Source organism: Odontesthes bonariensis, chromosome 23, assembly GCF_027942865.1.
Source record: "Odontesthes bonariensis isolate fOdoBon6 chromosome 23, fOdoBon6.hap1, whole genome shotgun sequence".
NCBI classification, from domain to species: domain Eukaryota; kingdom Metazoa; phylum Chordata; class Actinopteri; order Atheriniformes; family Atherinopsidae; genus Odontesthes; species Odontesthes bonariensis.
In genome coordinates, this window is record NC_134528.1 from 17,442,135 (window position 1) to 17,457,873 (window position 15,739).

The 15,739-nt window shown below is 37.8% G+C and overlaps 1 protein-coding gene across 2 annotated transcripts; it reads left to right on the top strand.

Moving 5' to 3' along the window:
• The first annotated feature begins 709 nt into the window (after positions 1-709).
• On the top strand, positions 710-15,244 carry LOC142373843 (integrin alpha-D-like). Of its 2 annotated transcripts, XM_075457283.1 has the most exons (31): positions 710-895; positions 1,965-2,067; positions 2,255-2,352; positions 2,587-2,657; positions 2,774-2,888; positions 4,264-4,391; positions 4,639-4,781; positions 6,484-6,634; positions 7,621-7,771; positions 8,041-8,114; positions 8,250-8,361; positions 8,582-8,718; positions 8,811-8,951; positions 9,054-9,266; positions 9,354-9,487; positions 9,648-9,790; positions 9,879-10,033; positions 10,139-10,264; positions 10,502-10,575; positions 10,785-10,926; positions 11,012-11,110; positions 11,200-11,279; positions 11,359-11,445; positions 11,553-11,622; positions 11,741-11,839; positions 11,949-12,029; positions 12,133-12,243; positions 12,350-12,463; positions 12,547-12,657; positions 12,852-12,958; positions 14,838-15,244. In XM_075457283.1, the coding sequence occupies exons 1-30, from the start codon at positions 859-861 to the stop codon at positions 12,948-12,950; spliced, it is 3,399 nt and encodes a 1,132-aa protein (XP_075313398.1). In that variant the 5' UTR covers positions 710-858; the 3' UTR covers positions 12,951-12,958; positions 14,838-15,244. The 2 variants fall into 2 exon arrangements, with proteins under 2 accessions (XP_075313398.1, XP_075313397.1); XM_075457282.1 differs by lacking the exon at positions 14,838-15,244 and having other exon boundaries at positions 12,852-13,584.
• Positions 15,245-15,739: the final 495 nt, after the last annotated feature.

Genomic DNA, 15,739 nt, shown 5'->3' on the forward strand with positions numbered 1-15,739 from the left:
GTAAATACAGTCAATGTACCATGTTAACCACAATGAGCAAGAAGAGAAAAAGTATGCAGATATTGAATCCAGTGTTAATTTCTCAAATCATACTACCTTCTTCGAACAAAGGTTACGTTTTATCAAATTTTGTGAATCAGAGATGGGATGAGAGAGATTAGAAGTCAGTAATGCATAAAGGAGAAATGAGCCTTTGTATTTCAAGTTGTCCTTTCAGTAAGAAGTTGGATTGAGTCGTGTTTGGTCTTTGAGACAGATGGCCAATTCAGATATTTCCGCATGGTAAAATTTAGCTGTCTTTCTCCACCTCGTCTATGTGAAAGGAGGCAAAAGCTAACAACATAATTTTGGACAAAAAGGATCCGCATTGTAAGGCTTCATGAAAAAGCTATGTTTGTCTGATATTCTCATTATGTGTATAATGACGATAAGCCTCACTCCTGCAGTGGATCATATCTACCATTTAAAGTGTGAATTAAAATGTATGGTTCACAAAACTTTCTTATGATTACTTCCCTTCTCACAGCAAAACTTCAGCTGCGCAGCAAGAGCTGAGGTTAAATGAGGGCCTTTACTTTTCTATTTTAATTGTTATTGTTGCTCAATGAGCCCATCTCAGCAGCCCAGAAAACCAAAGTACTTTTTGTGTTGTAACTCCGCCTACACCAGAGTTCCTCTGAATGACTGCGTTACCTTTAAGCACCCCTCTTAGGATTTCTGCATTGTGCTTTCAATAGCTCTCTCTTGACACTTTAACCAGTAGATATTATCTGCCTCCCACAGTTTCTAGATACATTTGTTTGAGCTCAGAAAGTAGGCTACATCACACTTTCAGTTACGTTTCATGGGAGTAAAACAATGGACTGGACAGTTACAGCTATTCTTTTACTATCAGGTAAGACAAGCTTCTGCACAAATTTGATAGTTTCATTTCAACGAATACATGTTGTCAGATGTGAACTGCAAAAGAGAGTAGCAAACAATAATTAGTGATATAAGAGCTGTGTGAATCAATCTACTAGATATAATAGATCTAATAGATATGTCAATGACTAAATGAGGTTCCAACTTTTTTATTGTAGAAATGTTTTGAGTAGATATTTTAAATCATTAAATGCAACAGTAATGTGGAAACCAAACAAAATAATTAATCTCTGGTTTACAAAAAACGGCGGCATTGGATGAAAGTGTATTTAGTGACTCAATAAGACAAGACATGGAACTTACTAGAAATTAATTCATACATATTTTCTGACACTGCTGAAGTTAAAAATCTATCTTAACCTACTGTGGGTGTGTCTGTGACAAAACAAAGAACAGGGCGAGGGGATGTTTCACTATGATGAAATATTTTATTCTCATTCTTAATCATTTATTCACTGGAAACCATGACAAAACAGGATTTCACATGATGTCAAACACTTTGAAATACACAAGGAGACTAAATTCCTCAATATCCAGCTGATCTATAAGCAGACAAAAGCTAAACGTATGCAAGGTCAAATTAGCTGATGATGAGAAAATATTTCTAATCATTTTGAATATCTTTATATAACTTCATGCATGACATTTTATTTCTGCCCCCCCAAAAATCACTTATCATAAGGAAATAAAGGAAATTGCTCATATTTGTATTGTATGTGTGTCTTTAGAATACTATTTTTAAGGATAAATATTGCAGTTGATCAAAACCAAAGAACAACGGACGAGAGGAAATCTGACTTCAGCCTGCAGAATGTTTTTCAGGCGCCGTTCTCTGAATCACAAAAGTTCTGACTTTAGTGCTCTCTAGTGGTATTAAAAGTAATGACACACATCATTTCACCCCGAGACACCCAAAACAACATGTGCAGTAAACTTTTTACACTCATTTTACATCTGAGATTATTTCAGTTAAATTGTTTTGATCAAAATTTGGCTTTAGATGAGATTAATGCTGTGGATTTTACTTCTTCACTCCCCAGTGTTAAAAGCTGCACTTTGTTTCAATATTGAACCTCTGGCTTGGAAGTCCCTGAAGGATGCTGCTGCAGGTTTTGGCTACCAGGTGGTGCAAAGAAAATCAGAGTGAGTCAGATCATGCATTATAGAGCTTAATGTAGGTGACTGCTGTCATATAATTTGCTCCTGTGATAACTTTAATATGCATATCTCACAACAACAAGGCTATAATCACGTGTCTTAATTAAAAACACAAGAGTCTCAACTTACCAGCCTGCCCCTCTCAAATGTTTGTGTGGTTTTATTTCTTTAGCTTGCTCGTCAGTGCCCCTTTTAAACAGTATTCAGGAAATCAAAGGGGGCAAATATTTAAGTGCACCACTGATCAATGTCAAAGTCTGCAACTTCAAGGTTGGAAACATTTAATTTTCAAAATTTTAACAGAATCTTCTGAAATTTTGTGAAACTGAATTATGTTTTGCATTCCAGTCTTGATAAAATGTATTGTTTGTTACTATTTACATTCTTACGCAGGGAGTATTTAAACCTGTGGTAGCTGTAGTTTTAGTTGTCACTTTAGTGTTTTTTTCACTGTCACATAGTTTCTTGACTGTGTGCTTTAAGAATTGTTGAACGTTTCTACAGTTCCAAAGTCTGTAGTCAACATGTCCCTTGGTTTGGCAATGACAAGTAACCCCAACACAGAAACCACAGTGGTGAGTAGGTGACTTGCAGAAAAATGTTAACTTTTTCATGCTGCTTGAAATGTATTGCTTAAAGGACAGTAGAATCATCAACCTATTGAACAAACCTGACCCTGTGTCTTTTACAGGCGTGTGGTCCAACCATTCCGAAAGACTGCAAAAGTATCACCATGTACAACGGTCTTTGTATTGAGATAGACAAATATAACAGTCTTAAAAAAACTGTCCCGTCTGCAATTGAAGGTAAATGACTTTTAAATGCAGGATCACCACATTTACTCACCACACAGTAGAGCATGCATATCACCAGAAACACAACTAAACAACCTATACAACCTAAAAAATATGAAATCATTACTATTGAAGGTTTTGGGTTCAGTTTATTTTGCAGGACAATATAAAATAAATCTCAAATATGACACAAAAGTATTCATTTAGAAGAAGCAGAGGAAAGAATTATGGAATCACTTTTAAATTTGCTTTTCTAGAACAGATATGTGCACATGTAAAACAGGTAAAAGAGAGTTCTTCCTCACCTTAGTGTGCTGAGGCGCTGGCTGATTGGCAGGAAACATGGCAACGAGAGACACATCAGTGGAAACAATTGGAAGGATAAAACTTCTACAAGAAAGAAACTGTTGAGATTTAAATTGGATCAGGACTGGATCAGTGCTCTGTACAGTGTACTGAGTGAGCCCAGAGCATAAGATCTGGTAGTTATAGTGATTATGTAACTGCACTCTCTCAGATTGTGCAATAAGATGTTAATTATTCCCAGACAGCTCTGTCCAAAATTTGGAGGAAGTAAAAACTAAATGGATAGGTTGGGAAACATACAGGTCTACTAATAAAGACATCAAAGTGTCAACAGAAAATTTAAAGCAATATATAAATGAAAAACAAAGGGGCAGAAACAAGAGTCAGTTGTGTGGCCAAACTGCAAGGAATCAGCTGAAGAACATGGCATCTATGTCCAGAGAATCAAATGTAAACTTTCACTGAAACATGATTACAGTAGGCGAAGCAGTTATGGACTGTGGATGATTGGATTAAAGGGATTTCCAGTAATGAATCACCAATCTGGATTGGCCCAGAAGGTGATGCTGAAACATTTGTCTGGTGCAAGTCCAATGAAACATATAAAGATGACTGCCTGAAGAAAACAGTTTCAACAATCAATGGTATTATGTGGTTGATGTTAGGTAAAGGACCAGGGAAGTTGTTAGTGTTGCTGTGTTATGAACTGAATGTAACTCAGAAGTGAAAAAAAATTACATAAATTGGCCTAAACTCACAATACACAAAGAGCCATGGCTGACAACTCTGTGCATAGCTGTCTTGAAATCTATCATTACAGCTAGAAAAGGTGCAACAAAGTACTAAATGTGACTTCTTTGTTCATGATTCATTTCAAAGAATCACCGAATCATGATTCCATCATTTTGTCCTCATGATTCAGGGATTCTATAAATTCTTCCTTTACATGATCTGAGAAAAACTGCGTTTATTTCAACATTGCTGCAATTAACTCCAATGACTGAAAGTAATAACAAGCTCACTTGATGGGAAACTGTGCAGAGAACTGTTGAGACATGGATCCATCTCTTCTTTTTAACAGAGTGTCAAACCCAAGCTGACGTTGCATTTCTGTTGGATGGCTCAGGCAGTGTTGATTCTGCTGATTTTAACAGAATGAAGATTTTTGTGAGAAAACTGATTGCGTCTCTCTTAGGAAAAGATACACAAGTAAGACTGCTTTTGTGTTTTTCCATTAAAAATCAGCAAAAATAAAATGAGATGCTAAATCAACATATGTCAAATAAAAGCTAAACAGTTAAACGTCCTCTTCATACTCCCATGTCTTTTTTTAATCTATATTTGGCACATTCCCCTAATCGCCCCAACAGCCAAAATGCTTTATTTTTACTGGATATTTTATGCATAGCAAGTAAATATTTCCAGCTCATATTCATATGTTTTCTTTCTTTTTCAGTTTGCCATTGTCCAGTTCTCCACACACCCCAGGATCCATTATTATTTCAATACATTTAGAACCAACAATTGGGAAACACAAATTCAACAAATTCAGCAGTCTCGTGGATGGACTTTCACTGCGAGGGCCATTAAACACCTTGTGTAAGTGTCATTCTGACCCTATATGGTGATGTATGTGTGGCATGAGGGAAGGGGGGCGGGGGGTGGGAAGGCACTAATGACAAAGGGAATTTGATGTTCTCTTGAAGCTACAATGGTACTGTTAAAGATAGTCCGACAATGCCACCTGGAGGTTATGTTTCCACCCCCAAGAAATCTAAGATAGCAAAGCACCCAGGTTCGAAGCACACCCACAGATGTGATTCCAGTGTAAAGTCTTCATTTAAATAAAATCTTTTATTTTTACTGTTCTTTAAAAGTGGTAGTTCACTGTAATAAAATGCAAAAAGTAGTTACAAAATTTGATGCAAGGCCATCATCCAAAGCATAGGTCGCTACCCCTCCACCAACGCCAGCTAAATGAACATGTGGTCAGAAGCAGATAATTAAAACAGCACAAGTCCTGAATTGGGTTAAAACATAAATAAATCTAAACATGCAACAGATTCTCAGAATAAAATTAAACAAATAAACCCAAATACAAGTGAACACTGATTCAGATTGTCAGTACTGGGCAATCCAAGCAAAAGCTCCTCAAATCCTGTTCATAGCATTTGGTTAGGTGTTAGACATGGAGCAACTTGAATGGGTTGCCTGGACAAAAAAGCCATATTTCAAGTCGTAAAGAAACAACAGCAGCTGGGACCACCAGTGCCACAACACGCCTGGGAAGTGAGGCACAGCTTCCCCATGCAGGCGAAGAAGGTAAAGCAGTGAGCCACGTCCCTACCACTCAGAAGGTGAAGCTGCACAGAAACGCTCCGACCCAAGTGCCACAGTCAACACATTCTGGGATTCAAATGGAAAGAGGAGTCAACACAAAGCATGCACGAGCCACACTGCTGGAGCCCACCACACCAGCACCTGGAGATCAGGGTCTAGCCAGGGACAAAGGCACACTGACAAATTCCAACACCTGCTCATATATGTGCAGGGCCACAGCCTACAATCAGAGCTACACCTGGTGTGTGTTTATTAAGGAGGAGGAGATTCCATCCTGCCACATATGGCATAACCTCTTGCTTCCATTTGCCAGTTCGTCCGTGGTACCAACCAGGTTTTCCTCTGCCAGTTTTTCTTCAACCTATTCGCCTGCCTGTTTCTTTGTTCTTTTGGCTTTGGTAAACATCTCCCTGTTTGGTACCTTCTCTCCTCTCCACCATCCTATATGTGACCAGGGAATTGATTTAAGTGAAATATTTTGAGTTTTGAGTGAAACATGTCTTGGTTTCCTAAGAAGGAGAGAAGAGTGACTAGAGGAGAAGTTTGCAAGATGTGCGAGTGAGGAACAAGGAATATCCTTTGTGAATGTAATTTTCGACATCTGTCACTTATAAAATGGGTGTGACACATTATCCTGCTGTGTAAATTGAATTAAAAGTTAATATATAGATTGGCGGAACACTGATGCTCCGTCAGATAAAACGTTAGACTGTAACTTAACAATAGACAGATGAAGCAGTTATTCCTTGTCTCATGTCAAAAACACAATTCACGCAATTCTGTTAGTGTTGAAAACAATATCTTCACTTATCTTATCGGAACTATTGTATGGATAGTAAAATGACACGATGACATGATGATAATTGTTTTCTTATATTTGACATTGTTTTTTTTTTTATTTGGTGAATGTAGCACTGTACAAAAACATAAATTAAAAGTTAAAAATCTTTTTTTTTGCCAGGAACAATGTCTTCTCACCTGCAGGAGGTTCCAGGTCGGAGGTGAAGAAGATTTTGATCGTCATTACAGATGGAAAATCTAACGACCCCGGGGACTTAAATGGAGCAATACAACTAGCTGCAAATAAAAACATTGTTCGCTTTGCCATTGGAGTAAGTTCTATCTATTTATACCTTATGTAGCTACAAAAATGAGACGGTTGAGTCTGTTATGTGTGTGGAGGTACTTCATCTCTGTTTTTTCTGCACGCAGGACACGTTATGAATGTTGTTTACTTATGGAACTAAATCCAAGATGAAGACATAAGCTTTTTTGTTTTTACATATGATTTGTAACTCGTGTCAACGTATAAATTCTGAATGTGTGAAAACAAGTCAAAGTACAAATCAAATCTCCAAGTGCAATGATTAATTCTGCATGTACAAAGCCTTTTACAGACCCAGCTGAATACCTGATGGAGATGTTCAGTTCCACTCACCAAGCAGACTCGTCTCATCCCTAATCAATGACCCCTGTGTCTGCAACCAAAATTTAGACTATGTGAAAAATATTGCTACAGCTCAGGGTCAGACAGTGATTGGTTGGTGAAGTCAAACTGAACATCTCCATTGGGTATTCATTTTGGTTTGTGAAAGGTTTCTTCTTGCTAAGCTAATTTACATATTCAGACTTGCTTAATTGATCCATCCATCCATCCATGTTTTATAGCAGCTTAATCCAACTCAGGGTCGCGGGGGGAATGGAGCCTATCCCAGCTGTCAGTGGGCGAGAGTTGGGTACACCCTGGACAGGTCCACATAGAGACAAATGAGATACAAAAAAAGGCCGTACTCACTCCGAGGAACAATTGAGTGACATGCCCGATATGCATGTTTGTGGACGGTGGGAGTACCCAGAGAGAACCTTAAATGATCCTTACTTGTATATTTTGTTCTTGTTTTAAAACATAATGACACAAGCTCTAAAATATATGTACAAGTTACAAAACATATGTCTCAGCTGCAAATTTACTCCCTATGATTTGAAGCAGAATCTTTATTACATTTGATTTACATTTTATTTCAAATCATTGATTACCTTTTCTTTTACTGGAATCTATGAAGTACATGACAACAAATATATTTGATGTAATCCTCAGGTCGGGAGTGCATTTGGAGATTCTTCAGCAACAAATGAACTGAACACTATTGCTTCTCATCCTTCGGGGGACCATGTGTTTAAAGTGGATGGCTTTGAAGCGCTTGAGAGAATACGGCAGAATTTGCAAGATAAAATTTTCTCTATTGAAGGTACTGGTATTACCTTAACAAAACAGATTTGCAGCAGTGTCCTATTGTCAGATAAAATTGATCTTGATGTAAGGCGTCATCAGTAAATACTGTTCACATGTGTCTCATTTCAACAGTTATTCAGTTACTCCTCTGAGCCTTGATTCATAAACCTTTTAAGCCTAAATAAGCGCATTGCATAAAAGCCTTTATGAAACACTGAATTCAATTCATATGCAGACTATAGTTGCATTAAGAAACTTCGGCTCTTGTTTATTTTGCGATAACAGGATCTCAAACCAGTGGAGACACGCTGACTCTGGAAATGTCCCAAGAAGGGTTTAAAGCAGCTTATGTGCCAGAGGTAATGAAAATCACTTGATAATAATTAGATAGTATAATCTTATAAAGTTAAAAATAACCAGGATTTTGAATTAATGATGGATTTCGACATATTTAGATTTAGATCTTGCCAAATACATTTTCCTCTACATTGCAGGGAATTCAGATGTCCATTGTTGGTGCTAATCAGTGGAGAGGAGGCTACAAGAAACACACATCCAGGACAGTGTCATATGAGCCCAGGGACATAGACCCTGACAGTTATCTTGGTAAGAATATTACGATAGAGCAAGATAACACCTGGTTGTGGTGCACAACTCTACATCTATATTACTGAAGGAATATGTTGATCGGAATCCATCCACATGTAGTAATATGTAGAGGATGACCAACACATGAAAAACCTGCCAAGTATATCCACTTTGTTTCCACTGCCTAAACTAGAATATTTACACCGATGCCTTTGACTACTCGACTATTAAATTCTAGGTTATTCCATGGCAGTGGCTACAGTTTCAGCTGGCTCACTGACAATTATTGGTGCTCCAAGATATCAACACAAAGGAGTTGTGAGGACTGTCCAAAACGAGATAACAAAGCAAACTATTGTCCCAAATCAATGGCAGGTAGATATTTACCACTTATATAGATGGTCCTGAAATACCTGAAACATATCAATGTGTCTACTGAATGAAAACTGTATTTTTGTCTGTTTCAGAGTGGTGAATACTTTGGGGCGGAGGTTTGTGCCATGAACGTGGATGCTGACCACTACACTGATCTAATCCTCATATCTTCTCCAATGTACAAAGACTCTGATAGAGAAGGACGAGTTTATGTTTGCACACTAACCTCTTTGGTACCTGACAGCTGCATCAACTGCTTTTCAGTCGATTCTTTTGTTAAATTTTCACATTTTTAATAAGCATGAAACACTTTCTCATCTTTACATTTTCACCAGAATGTCGAGTGTCACTTCAATTCTCCATTAGTACTAAGAGGGGATGCATCCGACAAAGGAAGGTTTGGGTCTTCTCTTGCCGTTCTGCCCGATTTGAACAAAGACGGTTTCAATGATTTGGCAGTTGGAGCACCTTTGGAGAATGACGGTCAAGGCAGCCTCTACATGTTTCACAGTGAAGGAAGCAAAAGAATCAATCCTATTTACTCACAGGTGAACAAACTTAAAGAAAGCACAAGACAGCGGATAAAATCTTTTCTGTTTTCTGCTTGATTCATTCAAATATTTTCCATTCCACAGAGAATCGCTGCCTCTGAAGTCCAGTCAGGACTGAAGTTCTTTGGCATGTCAATCAGTCAGTCGTCTTTTGATCAGAGTGGGGACGGTCTGCCTGACTTAGCGGTGGGTTCAAAGGGCACAGTTGTCTTACTCAGGTAAGTCGTACGTAGTTTAGATACGCATAATTATGGTCATTTAAACTTTTTTTTACTAGTTTGTAGCCTGAATGTGTACATCGAACAGAAAAGTTTTTAGTAGGTCTAAACTTACATTCAATGGTTGTTGGCATGTGTCTTTCTATTGTATCTTTTCCAGATCAAAGCCTATAGCAATGGTTGAAGTAACTGTAACATTCAGCCCAAATGAAATCCCAACTCAAAATGTAACTTGTTCCAAACCATTGGAGAACACAGCTAAAATCTGCTTTACCATGCACAGTCAGTCTGCAGTGAACACAGGTTTCTCATTCTCTTCATTTTCATCCACTCAGTTACATACTTGTATGTGCGTACATTTTTGTATAAATGAAACTCTGGTCTGTTTCAGCTGAAGCACAGATTAATTACACTTTGACCCTGGATGCCACTCGGAAGATGCCGAACAACCGAGCTTACATCAGCGACAAACGACGAGATGAGACCGGAACATTTACTGTTGACTTAAGTGGTCAAAAGTGCAGCAGTGTGAATTTTTATATTGAGGTAGAATCCAATAACATTGAAATAACCCATAGGAGATTAAATATAATACAAAGACCTTTATTCTGAAACTTACCTTTTGATGAGGATTTCCTTGTTTTGTTGAAGGCTTGTCAAGAAGATATTCTCAATCCACTTAGGAATGAGCTCACATTCACTTTTGATGGTGTCCCTTCTATCACAAATCTTAAACCCAGCCTCTCCCAGCTGGCCCAGAAAACAACATTTCACTCAGTGAGTAACCTTTAAACACATTTCATTCACTGAGCACCATCTTTCTAAAAGCTCTACTGTCACCACGGCTTATTATGAATTCAGTTCATGCTAGCTGCATTGAAAATTGATCATTTAATGTGAAACATTTTAAGTACTCTGCATTGCTATGAGATGTCCCAAAACAATGACAAATCCTTAACAGTGGTGCCGTTCCCCTTTATAACCATGAGCCTTACATCTTATTGTCTTCTGCAGTTAGGGTTTGAGATCAACTGTGGTGCCGACAACAACTGTGTAGACAACCTGAAAGTGGATTTCAACTTCACCAAGTAAGGACAAGTAACAGAAGGAAAGTTTTATTTTAGTGAGTCTAATAGTTCCTCTTTAAGTAGAAAAAGCTAAAACATTCAACGGGCTCTTCTCTTGCTTTTATTTGTGGCTTTATTAAAGCTATCAGAAGTTCATATAAAAGAAATGCTGTGTTGACTGCAGTCTTGATCTACTCATTTCCTTCTTCTCGTTCCTCATTAACTGTCAGATCCTTAGAGGTTCGAGTCGGCATTGATGAGCTTTTGGATGTAACTGTGTCAGTGGAGAACAGAGAAGAAAACTCATACAACAGCCATGTTACTCTCACTTACCCAGTTGGGCTCTCCTACAGGAAGTTTACAGCCCTACAGGTAAGGCATCGGGATCTAGTCTGGTTGGGTTAATCTCTGATCAGCTGCTGCCCAAATCACAAAGATGTTGTGCCTTTTAATGCAGGGAAGGATTGAGTGCAATTCCTTGGACAGTGAAGATGGTGTAACTAGAGGAAAGACAGACTGCAGTATTGACAAACCTATTTTCAAAAGCAAATCCAAGGTCAGTTAGCTGCACTGCTGCTTCTCACTGCTGTACAGACTGTCCAGCCTAAAGAGGCCAAGTGACCTCTCTCATTCACCTCATTTTAGGCAGTCTTCATTGTCTCCTATGGAATCGGAACCAACAGTGGACTTGACAAGAGGATCTTTGTCACTGCAAATGCCACCAGGTCCTGGTCACCTGCTGCAGATAGAGCTCTAATACGCAATATTCCCATTTTTATTAATATTCCCATCTTTATCTTTTAGTGGGAATCAGCAGCACTCCCCCTCAAGTGAGCTCTCTATGAAGAGAGAGATCAATGTGAAGTCCAGCATCTTTGTTTCAGTCGAAAGGTCTGCGTTTTGCAATTTGAATTGAAAAATAAATATGTATATATTCAAATAGATAACAATGTTCTCCTTTATCTAATATTTATTGAATGTTTCCAATTTCTCTGCAGCTCCCTCAGCTACAGTAATTTCACTTTTGGGAAAAATAATTTGCAGAAACCAGTCCAACAATCAATCAAGGTGACAGATTGCTTCATCCATTAGTATTCCTACTGTTAACACATTCATTGCCTTGACACACAGCTTAATTTAATGTTTAGTTTTTCTCTAAAACCTTTGATTTCTCCCTTTCTCTCAGGTTACAAATCATATCAGGGTGCTGAATTTCACAGTGGTGATCAAGGTTCCTGTAAAGCTTGGCAACAAAGACATCTGGGTGGATTTCAACACTCTGCAGGTAAAATATGTCATCAGCTGCTTCCTTTTAAAAAGGCTAACATGTAACTGTAGAATAAAATGATTTAGGGAAAATAGTCAAAGTGACATAAATCACTCCTTTTTCTTAGATTGCAGACTGTCAAACACAAAAAGATCAAGAACCTGTCATCACTGATGTTGTTGCTCAGATAAAGGAAAATAAGTTAGTGGTGAGTATGCCTTTGCAGTCTAACTGTTGAATCACATATGTTAAGAGGTGCACATTATATCGTACTGCAGATTTCATACTTGATTTGCATTTGTCCACCACAGGACTGCTCTGTAGCCAGGTGCAGAGTCTTCAAGTGCACTAAGTTGATGGGAAGGTTGGAAAGTGTGACGTACACGATCTCTGCCAATCTTAGTTCAGGATGGATAGAGCAGGTAATTGATGTGAAGTTTATGTAGTTAATGCAGCTAGTCCATATTGTCAAATAAATTGAATATTTCTTCAGATGTAAATTTAACAACATTCAACACTTTCTCTCAGATTGGACTTCCATCTGCCAAATTCCTCTTGACCAGCACGGCCAGTCTGGAGTACGATAGAGACCAGTACGTCTTCTTCTCAACAGCGACTAATAACACCCCCCCTGTTCGCAAGGTTTGCAAGATTACACATTACTCTTAATTATTATTTCAGGGAGCTTGAATTTGAACTTGAAACAATTTCATGTTGCTGTTCAGATTGAAACAGAGGTAGAAGTGTATCCTGAACCAGATTTCACCAAAGAGATTGTCGGAGGATCTCTGGGAGCGTTAGCTTTTCTAGCTTTACTCACTGCTGTCCTGTATAAGGTGAGACACCAATTCTTTTCAGTAAATGACACAGATTTCCAAAGTGAGATAAATTGCTAAACGTGTTTAGTGATGACAGTGTTTTCTTTCCAAAGTTCATTCTTTCATCTGGTTTGATCATTTCAATATATCATGGAATGAAAATACAGACTTGCTGTGTTTTTTTCAACTTTTTTTTCTCATTTTACTCATAGGCTGGGTTTTTTAAGAGCAAATACAGTGAAATGGTGAATCCAAATGATGAAGGAGCAGCAGATGCAGGGGCTGATGGAGGTGCGCCCACAGAAGAATAAAAATACAAGTAATTCTACTTCCCAAAGACACCAGCTGTTTCACTCGTCCATTACCATACACTTGTATTATTAGCCTGCTTACTTAAGCAGCTTATTACAAAACCATCTCACAATTTTCAGGAAGTTACAATGACAGGAACTTCCACACTACCTCTTTTATTCAGTGACATGTGATCTCTAACGGCATGTATTTTCAAAGTAGCTTTCAAAACAGACTCTGCATGTCTTATCCCACATTCTAAGCTGAACAGCCTTTTGCTGGTCTCCACATGAATTATTCCTTTTTTCATGTAACGCCAAAAATTGTGTTGTAATTGTCGCAGATTAGTTTGTTGTTGTGAAAGCGCAATTCTCACCTTGTAATGTAACATTAGGAGATGTGCTTAAAGGTACTTACAACCATCAGTATTTGAAAATGTAAATTGCTTTGCTTCAGAGTAAATTATATATAACAGCTCTGTTCCGAATTGAAATAAAATGGACATTTAGTTTAAGCCTCATATTTGTTTTAAATGATGTCCCATTGTCTTAGCAATTTAAGATAAAGTAACAACTGCATGTCAAACAAAAGCCCATGGGGGGGGGGATCAGTTGAACACATTTTTGAAAATAAAGTTTAACATTTACGACGCAATTTTTGATAAATATTGACCAATAATGTGCATTGAATACTACACTGACTATGTATCTTCTTTTTGGAGCGGCAGAGACACCTTTAATACTGCTCTAAATCGTGACAACTATACCTTGTCCTCCTTTTTACTTAAACATGCCAGTAGTCCAGCTTACCTTCAGATCTATATCTTTCAACAAAGCATACAATATTACTTATCTGTTCCCAGATTTACACCTGTTGTCCCAAACACCCCATCTGTAGAAGATGTCATTCTGCAACCCTGTTTATTGTGCTTTGAGCCAGAAGACTATTGTAAAATATGAATTAATTGATTAAAATGTTAATCTAAATAAAACTTTTTCTGGTTAAAACCATATAAAATGACAAAAAAGGTGTGTGTTTGTGTTGAAAAAACAAACAGATTTCAACCAAACATTTTATTATTAAATGTCATCATGGAAAATGTAAAACAAGCCTTAATAAAGAAGTTCTTTTACTGCTCTTTATACTGTTTGGTAGTTTAATCTTCAACAATGAACTGTATTTGATCAAATTAAAGAGTTTGGACACTGTAGAAATGTGCTGACCTCCCTGACAACAACAACAGAGAAACAATTCAGTATCACAGCTGCAAAGTCATGCTGAAAAAATGGCAACATGTGTTGCTTTGAATGAATGCTGTGGAGAACACACACACTTCTGCTCTCTGCAATGTTGAAATGCTTGCTGACTGTGACTCAAGTGACAAAACTTTACATGCCATTTCTTTGTTAGAAGAGAAATTATCCTCTATACTGACAGGAACTTATGCTCACTTAGTATCTGAGGCTTACAAAGCTTTTCCCAACTTTCAGTTAATAGTTTTGGGAAAACAGGTTACTTTCATGGTAGATTCTGGTGCCACATCATCTGTTGTAAAAGTAGGGGGATTTTTAACTCCTCCTAACCTGTGGGAATCATGCCTACTATGTGTCTGCATCAGGTCAGGTGGTAAAGGAGAAAATTATCACCCCCATTGCATGTGTCACTCCCGATGGGTTCTCCTTCAAACATTCATTTTTGTTGTCAGAACTGTGTCCCATTAATCTCATGGGCTTTGACTTCATGTGTAAGTTAGGCATTATTCTCATTTCAACTACAGAAGGTGTTAGAGTCACGTCACAGTCTGAGTCATCAGCTCCCACAAATGCTTATGAGTGGAAACTCCATTCTCCATTTTCACAGCAGCTTGTTCAGAAGGCTAAACCTCACCCTCTTCTGATTTCATGCAGCCTGCTGGTTTGCACTGCACGTCTCACATTTCACTGGGGCCTGACAATAACTATGAGAGGAAATGGCTCTGCACTCCTTTTGAAAAGTTTTCTACATCCACTTTGTTTTGGAACTCACAAAGTGCTTCATTGGCTGTGTCCCTCACCCCTATGCAGCTGCAACCTTTTGCTGTTCCTGGTTCTTGTCCCCACATCTCACTGGCCAAAGCTAAACATTGCCACTGGAGGATGTGGGTTGGTTTGTTTCTACATGCTATTCTTATTAATTCTTATTAATTGTGGTTAGATTGTTATGTTAGATATTTTTGATTTAGTCAGGATAATATAGTTATAGATAGTTGTTAGATACTTCCTCATTCTACAGGTGTTCAGTGATGATGGTGTATTTGGCTGTGTAATGCCAATAAAAAAGCATGTCTCCAAAGAAAGCAGTTTCATGATTTTCTTTGTTGCAAGTCTCCACCTGAGCTCGCCACAATATTATGCACATATGTTTGAAATATTATAGAGAGAAATAACTTATGATGTAACTATGGGTCACTGAAGTGGAGACTTGTGGCTCACAGAATGAGAAACTAGTTGTCACCTTGAGGTTGAATGCCTTTTGTTGATATTTATATCCATAATTGTTCAGAATTATATAATACAGCTTTTATATACAGTAAAAGCTTTGACTAGTTTCCCTATTTAACATCTGACCAAATGTAAAACATGCTCTCAATCTCCCGGTCTGTTTCAAATGTTTAAATAAGTGTATTTTCTTTTCAATGGAAAATGTCATCAAATCAAGAAGAAGGCAGAAAATATATTACAGGATGGTGTGTTGACTTCACATTTTTCAGTACAATAAGATAATAACATTCTAATATGTCTCCCTGCTCGGTTTAAAAATTCATATTTGG

Bases quoted from the DNA above. Each gene is read 5' to 3' on its own strand.
- LOC142373843 (XM_075457283.1), top strand. From the start codon at position 859: ATGGACTGGACAGTTACAGCTATTCTTTTACTATCAG. The intron at 11,623-11,740 runs GTGACAGATTGC...CCTTTCTCTCAG, and splicing joins CAGTCCAACAATCAATCAAG to GTTACAAATCATATCAGGGT. The intron at 12,244-12,349 runs GTAATTGATGTG...ACTTTCTCTCAG, and splicing joins GTTCAGGATGGATAGAGCAG to ATTGGACTTCCATCTGCCAA.